Source organism: Ovis canadensis, chromosome 1, assembly GCF_042477335.2.
Source record: "Ovis canadensis isolate MfBH-ARS-UI-01 breed Bighorn chromosome 1, ARS-UI_OviCan_v2, whole genome shotgun sequence".
Lineage (NCBI taxonomy): Eukaryota > Metazoa > Chordata > Mammalia > Artiodactyla > Bovidae > Ovis > Ovis canadensis.
This window is the reverse complement of record NC_091245.1, coordinates 189,348,388-189,369,851: the sequence shown is the minus strand read 5'-3', so window position 1 is coordinate 189,369,851 and position 21,464 is coordinate 189,348,388. Positions and strand designations below refer to the sequence as shown.

The window sequence follows — 21,464 nt, the reverse complement described above, 5'->3', positions numbered from 1 at the left end:
GATCCCTTGGAGAAGGGATATGCTACCCACTCCAGTATTCTTGGACTTCCCTGGTGGGTCAGATGGTAAAGAATCTGCCTGCACTGCGGAGGCCTGGGTTTGATCCTTGGGCTGGGAAGATGCCTTGGAGGAGGGTATGGCAACCCATTCCAGGATTCTTGCCTGGAGAATTCCCATGGACAGAAGAGCCTGGCAGGCTACAGTCCATGGGGTTGCAAAGAGTCAGACATGACTGAGCAACTAAGCACAAAAGGGAACAATGAGATGATAAAAAGGATTTGGAGTCAAAGATAGTGGCCTCTACTAAAGAAAGTCTAGGCTTCCCTGTAGCTGGATGAATGAAATCAATGGCCGTGTAAGAAGGTAGATTGAGTTTCTCTGTGGTACATGAAGTTTCTCTGTGGTACAGGGCTGAGGCTGATAGAAGAGGTGAGGACCTTCGGACAGCCAGTGATAGGCAAAAAACAAGTCATCAAGCAAAGTATGGGGATGAGATCAGGATGCAGTGAGTTTATCTAACCCAAAGCCATTGGGATTGGCAAGGTCCGGAATAGGAGACCCTAGGCAAAACAAAATCAAATCAAACTGAAAGTCAGGATTCGGTATAGGGTTGGTAGAAAATGGCTTTCTTGGTGGCTCAGATGGTGAAGAATCTGAAGTCTGTGCTATAACCAGTATCTAAACTTGGGTTCAGCTTTCAAAGATGGAGAAGACAGTGGGATCAAGGAAGAGCTAGGATTGGTGACTGAGACCCATAGTTGTGGCAAGGCTTCATGAAAATCCTTAGAGTTCACTGGTGAGCTGCCCATGTGCTTAGAGCACTGCAACCCTCAGGCTCATTCCTTGGCTTTTCTTCAAGACACACACTCCTTTGTTGCCACAGTGACCTCTGTGCCAGTGAGACACATCTGTCTCTATGCCTCGCTTGCAAGATTCACCCAGATAGATGTTCAGAGTACAAAACAGCCTTTATTTTTGCCTGTAGAGATATTGGGGTTTCCAGGGTATAGAGGTAAGTCACACTAGATATTTACAATCTCATTCTTTGTTTCAGTTTGATTAGACATCATCACATACTTGGGCAGTGATTTTCTTCCTACATCCAAATTCCACCTTGATTTTCACTTTTTCCTTCATTATAAGACAAAAGCTTCTTTTCCAGGTCCTTAAGGCAATAATCTTTTCTGCCTGGGTTCCACAGACCTTACCCTCCACATACAGCTGATCCCTACTTTGGACTGGATTTCTTGGTGTGATACTCTTCAAGGGCTCTGCCCACAGACACCTCCCCCATCCAGGTTCTTATTCTTGGGTCCACAGTCCCCTTTCACTCTCCTTAGCTGATTCTTAAGCTGAAACCATTTCTAGCTATCTTGCTTTTGTCAGATAATGCTTGCTGTTCATGCTGCTCACTGTAGCTTCATCCCATTAATCAGATCACTGTCTCTCTAAAAGGCTTTCCTTTTTCTTCAATTGCCCTGTCACCATAAAATGTGCTTTTTTGTATAGGCTAGGATACCTGTAGTACTATACTATATACTATACTATACTGTACTATATATACTATAGTATATACTATACTATAGGATACCTGTAGTACTCTGATTTCCTGCTACATATATAATCTGATGCCTTATAAAATGTGTTTGATGGTGTTGATCTGCTCAATGTTGCACTTTAGATAGAAACTGGGAAAGTAAAGTGTACCTGGAATGGTGGGGCCCATAGAGAGGTGCGGTCACATTTCTGCCTGCCCTCCTGAACCCTGGGCTGCCCAGACTGTCAAGGAAGAGCCCTCTGCTCCTTTTCTTTCTCTATATTTCTCATCAGGCTCACACTAGCCCCAGATTTTCATCTGCCTTAGGCTACAGCTCCCCTTGCTTTCTTTTTCTAATAAAATAAAACCCCAGAATGGATTTTCAGAGCTTTCTTTCTTCATATAGGAAGGACTAGATTCCAAAAATGTGGAACTGATCCCTGGAGAACTCTTCCTTTTTTTCCCCCACTTTATTGTTTAGTTGTTGCAATTACTCATTTTCACTGAATAAAACCCTAGCTCACACTCTAGTTATAATTTTTAGAAAATGGCACGTTATATACAAATGTGAAATATAAACCAAACAATAAGGATTAGGAAAAGTAGAGTTACGTTACTGACTAGTACCAAGTGGCACATTAAAATGAAAGATGAGGGTACGTCTACTCTGGCACTTGCTCTCATGCCTTCATATCGATTAGACTCTTTTATTGTTGTTGGTTAAATTCTTTGTTCTCTGCTTCTCCACAGTACCCATCTTCCTTATCCCTCTGCCTTTGCTTGCTGATAATTGCTAGGAAAATGGCATCAATTAAGGTGAGAGGGATATAAGCATGGGATAAGCAGTTCAACCATCTTGGCTTCAGCTATGCCTGGAGACCTGATAGGATATATTTTTTGCACATGACCCAGGGACATGAAGCCACATCAAACAAACTTAACTCCATTTGGTTCCCAACTTAAAATGATCTAAATCTATTTGGTAAATAAAGAGCTGCATGAAATTGTGACTGCTATAGATGGTTATGTGAGGTAAGAATTTGCTGCACTAAAAAGCTTACCTGACTTACTGCCATTGGTGTGTCATTCATTAGGGCAGTGGTTCTCAACAAGAGTGATTTTGCTCCCAGAGGATATTTCCAGAGACATTTTTGGTTGTTAAAGCAGTAGGGGAGCTACTGGTATTATTGAATAGAGGCCAAAGATGTCACTAAACATCCTCTCACACACAGGACAGTCCCTATGACAAAGAATTATGCAGTCTAAAATGTCCATAGTTCCATGAAACCCAGCTTTGGGGGATGCCAGTTTCTCTTGTGTATTTTCATTTTACTTTTGTTCTCATAAGTTTTGACTATTTGTTACCAAAAATCAGAAGTATCATCTATTTTTCATAGAATGAAGTCATGCCCAGCAAGAGTTAAGAGCAATTACAGGGAATCACTATGTTCAGATGTCTTCCTTCTCAAGATTCCCCATGGTATACTCAGGTGGTGTCTAGGACCTAGTGACTGGTACCACAGGACGTACGGTGGGCCTGACTTTTCCATACGCATGGTCTCCTTGGGCTACCCTGAGCCTTCTGGCATGACACTGAAGTTGGGGTTAGTGTCTTGTGATCATTTCACATAGCCCAGGGTGGTGCTGGCCCATAACTGGGCTCTCCCTAATCCAGACCGAGAATAGAATTTTCAGAGGAAAAGAAGCTTGAATCTTAAGTCACTATTAAAATGTTCAAAAGCAGTCTGTGATTTTTGTCCTAATTTTCTTCATACATATAGTATCTCCTCTGGATTCATCTCGTTTTTCAAGGCAGTCCTTCAATATGTTGCCAAGATTCTACACAATCATCTCATCTGTGACCTCATTTCTGCCTCTTACTGTTTGACTTTAGGTGTCCCTGAGGCTTCTGTGCTTAGCCTAGGTCTCTATTCTGTTGGACTGTCTGGGCTTAGAGACAGTGGGGTAACTAAAAGAAGCCCTGGACTTGGCTCTCAAGACAAGTCCAGCTCCAGAAACTTCAGACTGTGCTTTTTACCCTGGGTGCCCTGGGAGGCATCTCAGTCCCTCTTCCTATACTGCCTCTGCCCCATATCATTGAAAGCGCTCATAAACTGAAAAGTTCTCCACAAAAGCACAGGCCTATGCTGGTTATGGAATTTCACGGCTCTCTCATCTCCTAAGGTCTTGGGCTCATCTTCTAAATGGCCTCAAGTTACCTATTTACTCCACAGACGGATTTATTTTAGAAAAAAAAAGTAGAGGGAGGGAGGCTATTAGTTATCAGTATGGTGCTATAGCAATTATACAAGCCACGGCTTAGGAAATTCTTCCACCTTATACAGCTTCTCAAGTTTTGAAGGGCATTGCATGTTTGAAAACACCTAGATAAGAACATTTGCAGTTTACAGAAGAAAGTCCTCAAAATCACACTCTGTCCAACTTCAGTAACTCTGAATAGGAATCCAAGAACGGTGGCTTCTGAGTCTTTAGCGTAAGGTGTGTCTTCCTCGTGGTCTGGCTCTGAAGGTGGTGACTAAGGTCTCTCGGGCCTGTTCGTGGGACTGACACATGCTGGTCAAAAGAATCGGGTCAGTCTTGTGTTCTACAACATTGAAGGGACAGGATTTCAGGTGCTCAGACATGGAGGCAACGTCATTAAACTCCCAGCTCTTGATTTTGGAGAAGAGGCTGCTGAATTGCCAAATCTGTGAAGAGACAGATGCATGAAAGTAAGCCCTGAGTATGATACCCTCAGGTCAGCTTTATTTAAATAGTTTGAAGAAATGCCTTCTGTTCTTCCTGGTCTCAGTTTCCAGAAAGTGTTTAGTGACTGCAGCAGACATGTGTTAGTCCCTTCTCCAGCATCCAATTCCTAGACCCCCTTCCAACTGATAACCTTCCCAGCCAGCCACATGTTGTGTGAAAATGACTAATAGCAACTAATACCCATCTGCTTATTGCTATATACCCTCACTCCGCCCCCTCCCCAGCAAAGTGATTAGTTCTAGAATAGACATATGATTCAAATCAAGACAACCAGTGCTAATGAGAGTCTACTCCAGAACTTTTGTCTGAGATATCAGGAAGTACATTCTTTTTTCCCTTCTGTGCTTAAATTTGGAAGCTATTGTCTCTCAGAGCTGCTAATAGCCCCCATGGACCATGAAGGGAGAGCTGTGTCTTAGAGTGGAGTCACTAGTGAGGAAGTAGAGATAAGAATTGATAGCAAAAAGGTCATTTGGGGGGCATTTTTGAGGAGTTAGATCAAACCACATCTGAAGCTATTACCTTTAGACTTTTTAGTTATGGGCCAATAAATTCCCTTTACAGTTTATGTATAAATTTATGTGTAAATTTTCTTATGTATAAAGAATACATTTATACATATAAAGAATACCTGTATAAAGAATATTCTTATTTATAAAGAATACATTCAAGTGGTCTTGCCTGGAAAATTCCATGGATGGAGGAGCCTGGCAGGCTATGGTCCATGGGGTTGCAAAAGGTTGGACACGACTGAGCGACTTCACTTTCTTTTCTTTCTATATCTGTGTATTTAAAGTTGGTTTTATATTGCTTAAAAATTAAAGTATGCTAATTAATAAGAGTCTCAATAGAACAGAATCCTTAGGAGAAATCTAAAAGGCTAGTACTCAAACCCCTGCTGACCTTTGGCACTTAGGACGGTGCCAAAGTAACTAGTTTTAAAATCTGGCTATGAAGATAGGCATAACCTGATATTCTTCAACTTTATCACTTCATCATCAGTTTCTTGTCATTGTTCTTATATAAAAAAATGTGACCTAGGATCTTGGAACTATTTCCCTTTTTACTTTAAAAAGGCATTTTAATATGAGTATCCTTTAGCTCCAACAAAACTGTCTTTCTTCCTTTCTACAAGGAAATCAGTTTGTCCTAAATGATATTTAAGAGTTGTCAGCAATGACTGAATTGGGAAAATTGTTAGTCAAAAAATAATGAAATTCCTAGTATGTAAATTAAACTATTTGCATTTGATTTTACAGAGGAAGATACTAGGTAGTTCCAGACTATACAGTTCCCGAAGGCAGGATCATAGTCTCATTCATGTTTATTCCTAACACATGGTCAGTTGGCAGTCAGTTATTTAACACATGGATGCAGGCCTGGATTCATACGGGAGAGTGTGATAATTACTTTTTGAAGAAGACTGCTCAGGGAATAATAGAAAATATGCAAGATGTTTTACACATAACAAATAAAAATAGAAGTAAACATCTCCTAACTCCCCAATGCCAGTTTGCCTACACTGACATACTGGGAAGAAAGTCAACAGTGAGATTTTGGAACTGATGACCTAAATGGGCATCATATATTTGTGATTCACATTACTAATACATGTACCATAAGAAAGGGTGCTAAGGGCACCTTGGATATGACAAATTGGGAGTTTCACTTCTATTTGGTACAAGCTAATAGGACTGGAAAAGGTCAGTTTTCATTCCAATCCCAAAGAAAGGAAATACCAAGAATGCTCAAACTACCGCACAATTGCACTCATCTCATACACTAGTAAAGTAATGCTCAAAATTCTCCAAGCCAGGCTTCAGCAATATGTGAACCGTGAAATTCTTGATGTTCAAGCTGGTTTTAGAAAAGGCAGAGGAACCAGAGATCAAATTGCCAACATCTGCTGGATCATCAAAAAAGCAAGGGAGTTCCAGAAAAACATCTATTTCTGCTTTATTCACTATGCCAAAGCCTTTGACTGTGTGGATCATAATAAACTGTGGAAAATTCTGAAAGAGATGGGAATACCAGACCACTTGACCTGCCTCTTGAGAAACCTATATGCAGGTCAGGAAGCAACAGTTAGAACTGGACATGGAACAACAGACTGGTTCCAAATAGGAAAAGGAATACGTCAAGGCTGTATATTGTCACCCTGCTTATTTAACTTATATGCAGAGTACATCATGAGAAATGCTGGGCTGGAAGAAGCACAAGCTGGAATTAATATTGGTGGGAGAAATATCAATCACCTCAGATATGCAGATGACTCCACCCTTATGGCAGAAAGTGAAGAGGAACTAAAAAGCCTCTTGATAAAAGTGAGAGGAGAGTGAAAAAGTTGGCTTAAAGCTCAACATTCAGAAAACAAAGACCATGGCATCTGGTCCCATCACTTCATGGGAAATAGATGGGGAAACAGTAGAAACAGTGTCAGACTTTATTTTGGGGGGCTCCAAAATCACTGCAGATGGTGACTGCAGCCATGAAATTAAAGGACGCTTAATCCTTGGAAGGAAAGTTATGACCAACCTAGATAGCATATTGAAACGCAGAGACATTACTTTGCCAACAAAGGTCCATCTAGTCAAGGCTATGGTTTTTCCAGTAGTCATGTATGGGTGAGAGATTTGGACTATAAAGAAAGCTGAGGGCTGAAGAATTGATGCTTTTGAACTGTGGTGTTGGAAAAGACTCTTGAGAGTCCCTTGGACTGCAAGGAGATCCAACCAGTCCATTCTGAAGGAGATCAGTCCTGGGTGTTCTTTGGAAGGAATGATGCTAAAGCTGAAACTCCAGTACTTTGGCCACCTCATGCGAAGAGTTGACTCATTGGAAAAGACCCTGATGCTGGGAGGGACTGAGGGCAGGAGGAGAAGGGGACGACAGAGGATGAGATGGCTGGATGGCATCACCGACTCAATGGGCATGAGTTTGAGTGAAACCCGGGAGTTGGTGATGGACAAGGAGGCCTGATGTGCTGCGATTCATGGGGTCACAAAGAGTCGGCCACGACTGAGCAACTGAACTGAACTGAATTGAATAGAACTCATGATACAGTTAAGCAAGCCTAGCTTTATCGGGAAAAGGGAATAAAGCTTTTCCAAGGGGAAAGATGCTTTGATGTACACAATATTTTAAAAATTAAATAAGCATTTGAACCAGGGGAAATCAGTGGACCAAATTATTTTAGATCTTCAAAATGAATTCAGCAACGGCAAAAATTAGTTGATTGTGTCTGAGTAGAATCTATTGGCATATTGTATCAATTAGAGTCTAGGCAGAAAACAGATGGCACACTCAGACTGGGTAATTTGAAGAGAATTTTTTAAAGGAATGACACATAAATGTGTGAGCAGTGTATAGGAAAACCAGAAGATTTAGGGCAGTTTCCAGGCTAGTAACAATCTTGAGTGTTACTACTCTAGGCCTGAATGGGAAGGAGGAGTTTATTAGAATCCAGAATGGGTAACTGTGTGGAGGAAAACCATCAGATACAGCTGTCTTCAGCGGAGAGACAAGGCCAGTGCAAAGTGTTGAGAAGGGGAAAATGCATGCAAAGAGGAAGCCAGAAGAACACCTGTGTCATCCTCTCCCACCTGCCCATCTCCCATTAGACTAGCCCACCTGGAAGCTGGAGGGCAAGGGAGCAGGTTAAGGTAGTCTGCAGAGATCAGCCTCCTGGGGGACAGATCACGATGGAGAATGGATCATGGAAGCAAACAGCAGATATTCTGAACACATACACAGAGATAACATAGACGCTATGATCTGTATTACTATTTTTATGTTTATGGGTCTGTCTCCTCTACTAGGCTGGCTTCCTTGGGCTCACAGACTGTGTCTCATTCCTAGTAACCTAGTACAATACCAGTGCTGGTGCATAGAAGACTCTTAGTAAATAATTGCTGAATGAATGAAGTGAATGACTAGGTGAATTACTTGCCTTTCTGTGAACTCTCCAGGAGGTGCCTCCATGGGAATACCTCTTCTTCTTCCACTGCAGGAGGACCATCCCTCTCTCTTGTAACAAAGTGGCACAGATACTCCTCATCAGCACGGACACCTGGGAGAGCTGGGACAGGCTAATGCTGTCTAGGAACCCAGCAATGTACTGCAGGACTTCCAGGGGCAGGCTGGTTAGAGAATTCTGGTTTTTTCCTTCTCGACCTGAGAAATGGTTGTTCTTCCTTCCCTCACTCAGCTCTGAAGCAACCTCTGGCTTGATGGCAAAGGTCTTGAGCTCCTGACTGTAGATCACTTTTGCCTTTTGCCCTGGGGGACGGAAATGGTTTTGAATAAAGGTACATCCCAAGTAGGCCAAGGGGCATCGGTGTTGGAACCAGCCATTGAGACATGACTGAATGTCTGTGTGAACATTCTTGAAATGTAGGGGAAATTCATCCCTCCTGAAGAATTTGTTGCAGGTGAAAGTAAAGGCAGAGCTGCTCTTGTTGTGTCTCCTGGTCACACACTCACTGTGGAGCTCCACGTGGAGCCCATTTGCGTTGCTGTTTGGGTTGGCAGTGGTTAGGAGGTCAGCCAGCACCGTCCCAGAAGAAAACTGTTCTGGCTCAAAACTGTATGTCTGTGTAGCGAAATCCATGAATAGCCCGTCAATGCTCCTGGACTCGGAGATGACATGACCTTTGAGTTCTCTTTCCAAAGCACACAGGAGGGTGGTCTTGATGAGATCTGACTTGGGCAGGTCCTCCACAGTGATCCCTAAATCTGAAGTATCGACGGCCTTGTGCTCACTTGGCCTACAACTCATGGCATCACCTAGGCGAGCCCGCTTCCCACAGTAGCTCACCGGAACTTTGAAAGTGTAAACAGTCTTCACCTCCTGAGCCTCCAGGTTGCCGTAAACAAAGTCTCTCTCTTTGGGTGTACAAGCAGGCATCTGACCAAAGTGAATAAGCATCCTCCCATTGTGCACCAGGTACATATTATAGTCCTTTGCATCCACAGCTGTTTTCAGTCTTTCCAGAACACCATCCTGCCAAGGGGCAAGTCCTGTCTTTTCTATGGCTGTATGAAAGTCCTGCTGCTTCTGGTCTTCCTGTGGCTCTTTTCCTTTGGCAGCTCCCTCCTCTACCATTCTATTGCTGCTCGAAATCTGTTCTTTCTCTGGGCTGTTCCTGCTCTTGCTGTCACTGCTGGCTGACGAGCTTGTTAAAGCTGAGGCCGCATGCTCTTTGCTGAACATATTTTCCCACTTGTCAAACTTGGCCAGGTCCATCCCTTCTTTGGTTTTGGCTAACGCCTCTCGTTCTTCCTGACTTAGCTCTACCACCTCCCCATTCATGGCTGACAGAGAGCAGCCTGTTTCCAAACCAGCATCCTCCCCACCCACCGCTCCACCCATTTCCTCCCAGCTGGCTTCACCATTCACAGGAGGTTCCTCTTCCATGGGTTCTCTAGTTTCTGGGAAAAGCTCTACCATTTTCAGAGACCTAAAAAGGACCTTCTGGTCCTGAAGGGCCAGGGCTGTGTCCAAGCACTCCTCATCGGGGGTCTCTTTCATGATGTTCTCATGAAGCATTGTTTCAGAGTCCACATTTGGCCAGCGGTTCCACTCCATGGAGCAGCACACCACGCTGGCAGGACACACTTGCAGGTGCTTGGCCAGCTTGTGGCGGGACATGAAGAGGGGGCAGCCGTATTCGGAGTTGAGGCATGGAACCTGCTCTAAAGGGCAGAGTAGCTCGTGCTCAGCCTCTTTGCACATGTGGAAGGTAGCACCGCAGGACAGGTGGCAGTTTATCACCGGGCAAGAGACACTGGGCTCCACGGGCATGTGGCAGTCACGGCTGAAGCATCTCTCGCAGTGTCTGTGCTGCCCTGGAGGAGGCCTGCGTGTCCTACCCTAGAGACACCAAAGGCAAGGGGAAGGAGAAAACAAGTGACTGCTGGCAGACAAGCTCTACATGTCTGTGAGGGTTTAAGTTTTATTTATTTCCTGTTTATACACGCTGATTGTAGGAACCTTGGAAAACACAGAAAGTCATAGAGAAGAAAGCTGGAGAAGAAAATGGCAACCCACTCCAGTATTCTTGCCTGGAAAATCCCATGGATAGAGGAGCCTGGTGGGTATAGTCCATGGGGTCACTAAGAGTTGGACATGACTGAGTGACTGAGCAGGCACAGAAAAGAAAGCAAAAACATTCATAATACCACAACCAGAAATAACAACTATCAATACTCTTTATTTTCCAGTAGTTTATTTTATCTATGTACTAGATGTGTTGAAAATAGGGGGAGAAAAACACACACTCATGAAAGTGGGCTACAAAGTTGACAATTGCTATTTTTGAGTTGTGGATTATTGAGGATTTATGCACATTTAATCTCTGAATACAATTTTTCTGCTTTCACTTGCTATTACGTTATGTCTAGGCTGTTTTAGAAATTTTTCTTTGCAAACTTTCTTCATAGCGGCAGTGTAACATTCCAGAACGAGTGTTCTGTCATTCACATGATCAACCACCAGGGGGCATGCTGGGAGGACCCAAGGTGGGTCTGGTTTTGTTCACACCTTGGTCCTCAGCACCTGTCACAGGGCCTGGATCATTGTAAGCACTCAATAATATTTGCAGAATGAAGGAAGCGTTAGCCATTTAGATTACAGCTCGATTTTTTTCTTTTTCATATATAAAGTTTTACCAAAAATCTTTCCTCATCAGTCTTTCTCAGGTCTCTACTTTCCCCTAACTCTGTGTCGGTTTATTCTAGGTTCTGCTCTAGAAGCTCTGGTTCAGCAAAAAGCTGATATATATCATTAGACCAAAAGGACAAACCCACCAGCAGCTTGGGCTACAGGCTAAATGAGGCCACACCTGGACCTCTGAAAGGTGAAATTCCAGAGAGCACCTGGTACTTACCATAGCTTCCAAATTTCTTCTGGCTTTGAATAAGAACTCTAGGGGAAAATATAAAAATACAAACATGAATGATTCGTGAAAAAGTTATTTTATCTACTTTAACAGGGGCCAAAATGACTTCAAGTACTCTTCCATCACCCTGGGCCCCCCATTTTACAGTCAAATATGCTCTTCTTAGGTGCACTTTTACTTTTTCTTTCTTTCAATACACACACATTTTTTTTGCCAAGCCACTTGAAGATAAGTTGCTGACATTATTACACTTTGTCTTACTGGCATATATATGCTTACTTATCTGTAAGTACTTCAGCATGTATTTCCTAAGAATAAGACATTTACTTTTGTGACTACAGTAACATTATCTCACCCAAGAAAATGAAAAACAATTTTCTAATATCATGTAACATGCTGTCTATATTCAAATTTCCCAATTATCCCCAAAATGTCTTCTGTACTTTAAAAAACAATTTTCAGTTCTTGAGCCAGAATGCTGGTAAGGTCGACTTATTACATTTAAGTCTTTTTAGCCTCCTTTAATCTGGAAAACCCTCATTAACTTTTCTTTTTTAGAAAAGACAGCCTTAAATCTCAAGGAAATTGTATGCTAGTTTATTCTTGTATTCATTCTTCCATCCATTTATTCAACAAGCATTTAGTTACCTACTATATATGCCAGTAAGTGAGCTTAAGGGTTACCTAGACTGCTTGTTGGAGAAGGAAATGGCAACCCAGTATTCTTGCCTAGAGAAACCTGTGGACAGAGGAGCCTGGTGGGCTGCTGTCCATAGGGTCGCATAGAGTTGGATACCACTGAAGCAACTTAGCATTCATGCATGCGTTGGAGAAGGAAATGGCAACTCACTCCAGTATTCTTGCCTGGAGAATCCCAGGGACTGGGGAGTCTAGTGGGCTGCCATCTATGGGGTCGCACAGAGTTGGACTCGACTGAAGCGACTTAGCAGCAGCAGCAGCAACAGCAGACTGCTTGTTAAAGTGGCTTTAAACACTATTGTTCATTATAATCAGCTGTAATGCTTCTTACATATATAGATTTGCACTGTTCAGTAGGGTAGCCACTGGCCACATGTGGCTATTTAAGTTAATCAAAATGAACTAGAATTAATAATTTCGTTCCTCAAGTCATACTACATTTCAAGTGTTCAGTAGCCCCATATGGTTAGTAGCTACTCTATTGGACAACACAGAATAGACTATTTTCATCTTCATAGAAAGCTCTATTGGACAACCCTGCTGTGGATGCTGACTATACCCCTGACCTGAGTGAAGTGAGTGTTCTGAAACTTACATTCTTAACACATTCCCTATCTGACTCGTGCACTGAAAGTGTGAAAGAGAGATCGTGCCAGAATGCTCTATAATTGCCCGAATCAGGAGGCAGGTGAGAAGCTGCTAGCCAGAACATTGATAGGTTCAGGGCCAAGTAGAAGATAAATCAGCCAGAGAGAGAGAGGGAATGCTGAGCAGAGTGGAAGGACTGTGAGGGTTGGGCTGAGAGGGAGCAGAATAGGTTCAGACAAAGATCTTTTGGATGCAGGAGTCCAGCCAGTTCTTTCAACATAAAATTTAACATTCAGGTGGGCTTCCGCCATATTCCAGATCACTCCTGGGTTGGGGGGGTGGGTGGGAATTCCCATTGTGGACCTGTGGGAATTTGTAAATATTAGGTTCAAGCATCTGGAATTTTGGTATTCAATAAGGAACCATTTGGGAATTCCCTGGCGGTTCAGTGGTTAAGACTTTGAACTTCCAGTGTAGGGGGCATGGGTTTGATCCCTGGTTGGGGAACTGAGTTCCCATAGGCTGCATTAATTAAAAACAACCCACCTGGGAACTTTTTAAAAAGGAACCATTTATCATTGTAATTGGGGGTACTAACCAGTAGGAGTGGGAGGATGGAGTGGAAGGACCTGGAGTTAGAAACTACCATGTGGAGAACATGCTGGAGGCTGAGATGGTGAGACAGAAGACAGCAGAAGTGGATGGGACAGACAGGAGACATTACAATGTTACAAGTAACATTTTTGCTTCTGACTTGAGATGGGGGAAGAAGAAAAGCCAAAGATGATGCCAAGAAAGTGAATCAAGAAGAGAGAACATTGGGTGTAATTCTGAGAAAAACGGAGGTCTAAGGAGGAAACTGTCTGGGGAGGAAAGATGGGCCCAGCGAGCACAACACAAGTTGCTTTAGGTCATGACAGACCGTGTGGGTGGGAAGATGAGGGAGTAGAACAGAGAGACACAGACTTGCGAGTTACCCGCTTAAAAGCGAGAGGAAGCCATAGCTGGAGACGTGAGCACACAGAATAGGAATCTGAGCCATGAGGTACAAGGCTAAGTGTGACCACTCTAGGGTAAGAAGTAGAGCCAGAGAAGGAACGCCAGAGAGCTAAGAGAGTCGGGACTGTGTTGCCAGATCTAACGGAGAGGGTGAGTGATGGCCTCCGATGCTACCGTGAGGTTAAGAACAGCGATGACAGTGCCGCCGCTCGTGGCAGGTCCCCGAAGAGCTCTTGCCAGAGCATGCGCATTTCAGCTGTGACGTGGGACTCTTGGCCATTCAAAATCTGGCGTTTGTTTGGAGTGGAGGAGAAAGCTATTAAGCATACACTTCAGTGCTGGCAGGGCCTGTGCCCTGCCTGGGAGAACGAGACCATCTGTTTTCTATTCATGACAGACATTCATCAAGAATGGACTATGGATGACTCATGGTCTCCTGTTGGGTTTTAGGTGGGAAAGAAGATTGGAGCAAGGCTATGTGAAAAAAGCTAACAGTACCAGGAATGTCCAACTTCATGTTTGCCAGTCAGATTCTGTGACAAAGTTGAGCCCATTTCCCAGCAAGGGCAGAGCAGCCCTGGCTAGTTCTGTGCACTCCCTGTGTGTAGTGAGAACTCTGCCCTTATCGGCAGACATGTGTCTAGCTGGAGGGACAACGGTAATAAACTCTAAGCTCAATCATTTCTTTAAAGCTGAGGTATAGTTGATTTATAATGTGTTAGTTTCAGGTGTACAGCAAAGTGATACATCTATATCTATTTTTTCATTCATTTCCTTTATTGGTTATTACAGAACATAAGTATAATTCCCTGTGCTATACAGTAGGTCTTTGTTGCCAATGATTTCTTATCCTTCAGCATTATAAAAGGTTCTTAAGAACAGTGGTTTTGAGGCTAGGAACATTTGTAGTGGAGCCTTATTGCTCTCCATCTCTTCAAAGTTATTTGAAACTATCCCTTTAAGAGAAAAGAAAAGCAATGCATGGAGGCAACAAAGATGCTTTTGCTGCTGTTGTTGCTCTATGTTGCTATTTAAAGAGCTTCTGCCAGGCTCTGGAGCTACCCCAGATGAGTGACTTTGAGAGAGGACATGTGCTCAGCAGAAAGACACTGCGTGGAGACCACTCATTGGAGATGTTTGGCAGTGGAGAAAAGGAGAAAGATAAATATAGCCTAAGGGCATAAGATATCACATCTAAACCTTTTGTTCTATAGCTGGGGAAAAAATACATTCCAAAAACATTCCTACTATGATAAAGAACAATTCAAAATTGTTGATATCCTAATTATTGCCGGAGAAATAGGGTGACCATACACGCTAGTTTGCCTTAGACACTGAGTGAGCCCTGAAAGTCCCAGGTCCCAGGAAACCTCTTAGTCCCAGATAAATTTTGACAACTGATTGATCACCTTAGGTTGGAGCCAACTGGTGTTGCCTCAGCTTAACCAAGTTAGATTTATCATAGGTTGTCTCATGATATGAGATGCCCTTTTCTCCCAATTTCTATTTCAGTGCAGTGACTGGATCCTTATTCTCCATGGGGTTTGTCTAACTTGCCAAGACTGAGTGATCTCTCTGCATTTTGGATATCATACAGGAAGAGAAATAAGATATCAATGCTTAACATGTGTATTTATATAACATCTCATTTAATCCTCACAATAGTCTTGTGAGGTGGGTGTTACCATCTCCAGTTTACTGATAAGGACACTGAGGCACAAAGAAGCTTAAGTCTGTCTGATTTCAAACTCTCTTCTCCACTACATCACAGTGTCCACTGGAGATCCATACAGACCTCTGTGGTCCATCTCTATGATCAGGGGAGAATGTGAGCCCATGGCTATACTCTGTTAGGCGATAGCCTCTTTTCCTTCAGATAGGGTGCAGAAAGGTGTCTACATGTATTATCTTTCCGAATTGTAGAGGAGCTGGATGCTTCACATTAGGAAACACCTTCACCCCAAGGATGATTTTTTTTGCGGGGGAGGGTCCTCCTCTAGAGCCATCCCATATGGTGCCCTCCTGAACAGAAACAAGATGACCATCCAGGTCCTATGGCTTCACAGTTCAGGGAAATTTTTTAGGGTTAAAAATGTTCACTTCCATTTGGAGTCTGAGATTTAAAATGAAACATCTACCAAATCAAAGCATACAGAACTTCTTCACTGTGAAAAACCTGATGAAGTTCTGTTTATGAAACAGAGTATGGTTACTTGGGTGACATTTTCCCCTTCAGTCTCCATGCCCCTATAGTTACCTTTAAATTATTGCTCCCTGTCAGAAAAGGTAATTCCCTCCTCTTAAAAATGAACTTCAATCAAGTTTGGCCAAACACTCTCCCCCAAAATATGTTTTAAAGTTCCCCTGTCTAGGGGACACAATGCTATATAATTTATGCTTAAATAGTTGAGAGATCTACACAGAAATAGATTTTACTAATTGTACTGGATGGAGTTTAAATACAATATGAGTAGATAGGGGCTTCCCGCGTAGCTTAGTTGGTAAAGAACCTGCCTGTAATGTGGGGGACCTGGGTTCGATTCTTGGGTCAGGAAGATCCCCTGGAGAAGGAAATGGCAGCCCACTCCAGTATTCTTGCCTGAAGAACAGTAGATAGAAGGACCAAGTGCAGTACATGAGTTCAAGGGATGAATACTTCTTTAAAGAGACAGAGGAGAATTTAGAACCTGACAAAGCAGCAGAAACTATTTGATGCAAGTTTGGTGCTCTATGGATCACTCAGAAAGGAGTAAATTAATAAGCAAAGGCAAGTCAGCTAGAATAATAGTCCTTAAAATATGGTACCTAGACCAACGGAATCAGAATCACCCAGGAATTGGTTAGAAAAGTACTGTATTGGGCCCCACCAAATCAGAACTACTGAATCAGACCTACCAGCTGATTGTACTGTAAGCTCAAGTTTGAGAGCTATAAGAGCCTGATATTATGCCCCAATCACAAAGAAACTAGTGCCTGGTTATGTGGGAAGGCTTGGGAGAAAGATCTGAAAAGGCAGTTGGCAAATCTATCCATTTCTTTCCATCTCCACCACCACTGCCCAGGTCCAAGCACCATCATCTCTCATCCAGTCTGGAGGAATAGAATTATAATCTCTCTTACTCCTCCCATTTTGTGCCCCGTAATCTATATTTGTCAGCAAAAAGAGTGATTTTAACAACTTTTAACATTAGATTACTACTTCCCTGCTTAAAATCTTCAGAGGATCCCATCCTATCACAAGAAATAAGGTCCATTGTCCTTATCTTGGCCCACATGGTCCTCCCTGAGTGTCCCTTGCTTGTCTCTTTTACCTCACCTCTCTCCTTTGAGCACTTAGTTCCAGAACTTTTTGCTCATTCTTCTGTAGGAACTTTGTACTTGCTCTTTCTCCCAAGAGAATTCACCGCCTTCTCCTTAATTGCTTGTGGGTTTCTTCTCCCCGTTTAGACTTTACCTTACCTACTACTTCCACAGAGGTCTTACCTGATACCCCCAATCTGAAGTAAATTAAAGAGGGGACTCCCTGGTGGTCTGGTGGACTCTGATTTTTCACTGCTGAGGGCACAGGTTCAATCCCTGGTCAGGCTAAGATCACGCAAGCTGCGCAGCACAACCAAAAATTAAAAATAATAAAAATAAATTAATGAACACATGTTCTGCTGGGTAATTTCTTGACAAGTTACTGAATCTCTCTAAAGCTAATGTATTCATCCATAAAATAGGCCTCATCATAACTCATAGGATTGTGTGAGGATCAAGCGAATGTATCCAGTATACAGGAGTCACTAAACTGTCCTTTCTCTACCGAGCCCACTCTCACGGTCACCACCCCTGTCCAGACCTTATTTCTGCCCATGGCATCACACCCACACCCCTTGGCTGACCTTTCCATTTTCAGTTCTCTCTCATTCCACTGGATCTTACATACCCCGCCAGCTTAACCATTCTCAAGCCCCTATTAAAAAAAAAATCTTTCCTCACTCCTTTATCAATGTGAATCTCCCTGCTGCTGCTGCTAAGTCGCTTCAGTCGCGTCCGACTCTGTGTGACCCCATAGACGGCAGCCCACCAGGCTTCCCCGTCCCTGGGATTCTCCAGGCAAGAACACTGGAGTGGGTTGCCACTTCCTTCTCCAATGCATGAAAGTGAAAGTGAAGTCGCTCAGTTGTGTCTGACTCTGTGCCACCCCATAGATGGCAGCCCACCAGGCTCCGCTGTCCCCGTGATTCTCCAGGCAAGAACCCTGGAGTGAGTTGCCATTTCCTTCTCCAATGCATGAAAGTGAAAAGTGAAAGTGAAGTTGCTCAGTCGTGTCCGACTCTAGCGACCCCATGGACTGCAGCTTACCAGGCTCCTCCGTCCATGGGATTTTCCAGGCAAGAGTACTGGAGTGGGGTGCCATTGCCTTTTTCGGTGAATCTCCCTAATTTCCCACAATTCTGGCCTCTTGTATTCGCCACAAAGGGCTTCCCAGGTGGCGCAAATGGTAAAGAATATGCCTGCTAGTGCAGGAGATGAAGGTTGTAAGAGATGGCAGTTCGACCCCTGGGTCAGGAAGATCCCCTGGAGGAGGGCATGGCAACCCACTCCAATATTCTTGCCTGGAGAATCCCCATGGACAGAGGAGCCTGGTGGGCTACAATCCATGGGGTCTCAAAGAGACGGACACGACTGAGAGGCTAAGCACGGCACAGCACTGCAAACATGCTAATTTGTTTTTTTATTGTTGTTCTGTTCTGTTTTAAAGGGGGAAAAAGAAACATTTTCAACTTTATTACGTTAATGTGGCCTTAACTGAACGGAAAAGACTCAGTGGACTCCAGTTGTGACAGATACTCTGAATGCTGCCAGGATTGTTTGTACGACTTTACAGCACTTGTTCTTCACCCTTGCAGTCATAGAATCAGAAATCTGGATCAGGCAGATAACCAGAAATCCTCTACTCTGGAGTTTTGGAAACGTCAGTGTGCATTGGAATCACCTGAGCAGTCCTTTTAAAATGCAGTTTCTGATCTTGTAGAATGAAGGGTTATGAAAAGGGTCTGGTTTAACCTCTTCATTTTCTACAAGAGAAATGGAAGCCCAGAGAAGGAATGTCTCATTGCCCAGGCCCCCCAGAGTCTCTGACTCTGATCACACGCTTTTATTTTTTCTACTTCACCTTGATGTTTATTAAGAAATTCTGTGGAAACCACAGTACCACACAGAGCTACCTGTGTGACAATGGCCAAGGGCTTGTGGGCAGCTTAGATGATACCAGGGGCAAAGCAGGACAGAGCCTGGAAGAATGAGGAAGAGGTGGTGACCAAGGGTCACTGGCCAGAAGGTCGTGAGAAGGCATACAGCAGGTATATTTAAATCACTGACTCAAACAAAAGAGAATGGGATTAACAGATGATAGTTTTCACATTCTTTACTACAAAGTTAGTAGACAATCAGGGTTGGTGTCACGGAGGTATTTTTAGGCAAGGGGCCCTCCCAGCACCCCTCACATGATGTCAGCGACTAACTATTTTGCTTCCTCATGTGGCTAGCCCTGGCAATAATTATTTATTCCCGAGCTTTAACTTTAGTGGAAGTGACAAGGTCAAGAGTTTAAGAACAGAGATTAACTGTTAAGCTATTAACCAGCCAATTAATTTGTTACCTTAATTATACGTTGTTAATCTGTTTCCCTGCTGTGGAGATATTTAATTTTAGGGAAAGAAAATGTATGAAGTTAAATATTCAAATAATTCCTTTGCCTCTTGAGATTTTAACACAACCAGTTGGCCAAGGAAAATTCCCACATGTGGTCCCATAATCCTGGGCTTTCAGGCTATGATTTCAGCCCTTTCACTATACCCTAAAAACCGTCCTCCCCTAAATCACCATTTACAGTTCTCTACCTACACTAGAAATCTATCTTTAAACTTTCTAGTTATTTAATTAGCTAGTTAATTCTCATGACTGGCTCTTGTATTACTAGCGTATTACTATTTTAAATTTCTGTTTTGTATTGGCCAAGAAAATGCAAACTGGCTGGTAGGAGTAGCTCTGAGTCAACTGGTCTGGTTGGTTATTGCTAAGCTAACACACCATTTTGCTAGGACAGTATTCAGTATACACCTTGAAAACTTTGGTGCTCCAGAAACCTTGACAAAATTAAATGAAGTGAGGCAGTTATACACAGTGCATTTGACTGTACCTAGCAAACAGGCATAATTATAACCCAGACACTGATAGCAAAGTTATGGGATGCATCTGGAGGTTACAGAGGCTGGCAGGAAGGAACCAGGCATTAGGGTGTCTGGTGGTAGGTCTCCTTTTCCTGGCATTGGTGGCATTAGCCAGTACACTGCAAAGTTCAGAGTGTGCAGAATCATTTTTGCTGCACAGGCCACTTCCCAGGATGTCCTTGGCTGAACTTTTAACTCTATCACACTAAGCGAGGTCCAGAGGAAAACAGGAAAATAATCACTGCACCCTTCTCCCTGCCAATTTGTTTGTACATGCAACATTATGAAATTATTCCCAAAGCTGAAAATAACCTGTCTACACTTTAAAGTGTTTGATACTTTAAGTATCATTAATCATTTTACTTTTGTCCCTCAGGATGTGCAAATTTCAAGTTTGTGACAATTTTTGTTTTACCTGCCTGTAGAAGTTTTTCAACTTGTGAAATACTTTCACTTCTATTCCACAAATGTATTTGGATTCAAGAGAGCTGGGAAGGAATGAGTCATGTTTAGGAAATACTGTTAAATAAAAACAGGTTTTAAACTCTGCAGGCAGAATTTTTAAAATATATGCAGTAAATACAATTGTGCTAAATTAACCAGTAGTATCACAGGTGATGAAATTTGAAGTACACGAGAATGACTTGCAATTAACACTGTGAATGTTGGTTGGGGAAAGATCACACATTTGCACTTCAGAAACCAGAAATTCTGGGTCTGGGCCTTTTATCTGTTTTATCACCACTTCCTCTCCCTCCCCTATCTTGAACCCCCATCAATACTGTGTAACCTTAGAGACACCACATAACTACTATGGTTGATTGCAGAAGAAAGAACCTAAGCTGTTAGAAAGCACGTAATCTCCTAGTCTAAGATTTTAGATTCAAAGCAGGAGTTCACATATGAAATGAAAGCAGAGTTTCACTGTCTGAGCCAACCTTTTCTCCCTCATATGTAACTAATTTAACAACCCTCTTGCTCAGAGCAAAAAGGTGATGGGCAGCTCAGCCTTTGCGTCCACGTTCACCATTCTAAATTCCCCCTTGATGAGCCTGCCCGCATCTAGAAAGCTTACCTTGCCAGAACGGCCTGAGTCAGCACGTGCTGCACCCGCGTCCCTTGGTTGTGAGCAGGCAGACTGCCGGAGGTGGCTGGGCGCGCATCGGCTGCTGCAGAGGACCGAATTCTGTCGTGGAGGTAGGCAAAGGAGAAAAAACTTCAACAGAAATAGTCCAAGTGCTTCGAAGTTAAAAATAAAACTATATCACAAGGGCCAATGTGACCAGGCTCAGCTTACGATTTTTTTTCTTTCTCCTGTATTTATCAACGCTCTGTCTCTGCTGGAGAGGCAGTCACAGGGGAAGCCGGAAGGCAAATGGGGTTTTATATCAGTGGGTTTTCTTTCCCTTGAGGAAGGACAATCCTTTTAAGAAGGGTAATTTTCAAGGCCAGAGCAGCCTCTCCAAGTCCTGTGCATAGGGTTGGCAGATCCAGCTGTGCTCCCTGTGGCTGGTGGAGCACTCAGGACAGGCTGCTGCTCTAATTATAACCGTGCTTTGCACTTAAACCTGTCACTGGCTGAGGCAGCAACTTGTGAAAGTGACATGTGGTCCTCTGTTTCTCCTATTTCTTGTCTTGACAAGGAAGTGGCTGTCCTCTCCCAGCCCTCTTCCTTCCCCGGTGGTTGGGAAAGGAAGAGTTTATAATTCAGAAATCAGGCATAGTTTAAGTCCAGTGTGAGAAAACTCTAGAGGT

At 43.2% G+C, this 21,464-nt stretch overlaps 2 protein-coding genes across 7 annotated transcripts in view; one reads left to right on the top strand and one right to left on the bottom strand.

Annotated features, from left to right (window-relative positions):
* Positions 1-949: 949 nt before the first annotated feature.
* Positions 950-21,247, bottom strand: FBXO40 (F-box protein 40). Of its 2 annotated transcripts, XM_069554775.1 has the most exons (6): positions 21,007-21,230; positions 20,785-20,895; positions 16,975-17,091; positions 11,194-11,231; positions 8,256-10,178; positions 950-4,245 (listed from the first exon to the last, which is right to left on the bottom strand). In XM_069554775.1, exons 4-6 carry the CDS (start codon positions 11,194-11,196, stop codon positions 4,027-4,029), a joined length of 2,145 nt encoding a protein of 714 aa, XP_069410876.1. In that variant the 5' UTR covers positions 11,197-11,231; positions 16,975-17,091; positions 20,785-20,895; positions 21,007-21,230; the 3' UTR covers positions 950-4,026. The 2 variants fall into 2 exon arrangements, with proteins under 2 accessions (XP_069410876.1, XP_069410885.1); XM_069554784.1 differs by lacking the exon at positions 16,975-17,091 and having other exon boundaries at positions 21,007-21,247.
* POLQ (DNA polymerase theta) overlaps positions 20,681-21,464 on the top strand; it is a 150,310-nt gene continuing 149,526 nt past the window's right edge. For 4 of the 5 annotated variants that reach the window (XR_011249399.1, XR_011249400.1, XR_011249398.1 and 1 more), the window contains exon 1: positions 20,681-20,906. The gene's annotated coding sequence lies outside the window, so the exon portion shown is untranslated. The remainder of the gene's footprint in view (positions 20,907-21,464) is intronic. The other variant, XM_069554717.1, reaches the window with a different exon arrangement.

What these genes read in the sequence shown, in the direction of transcription:
- FBXO40 (XM_069554784.1), bottom strand. An exon ending in CCTGGAGAGTTCACAGAAAG is followed by an intron (nt 4,246 to 8,255) that starts GCAAGTAATTCA and finishes GTCTCTTCACAG; the next exon opens with ATTTGGCAATTCAGCAGCCT.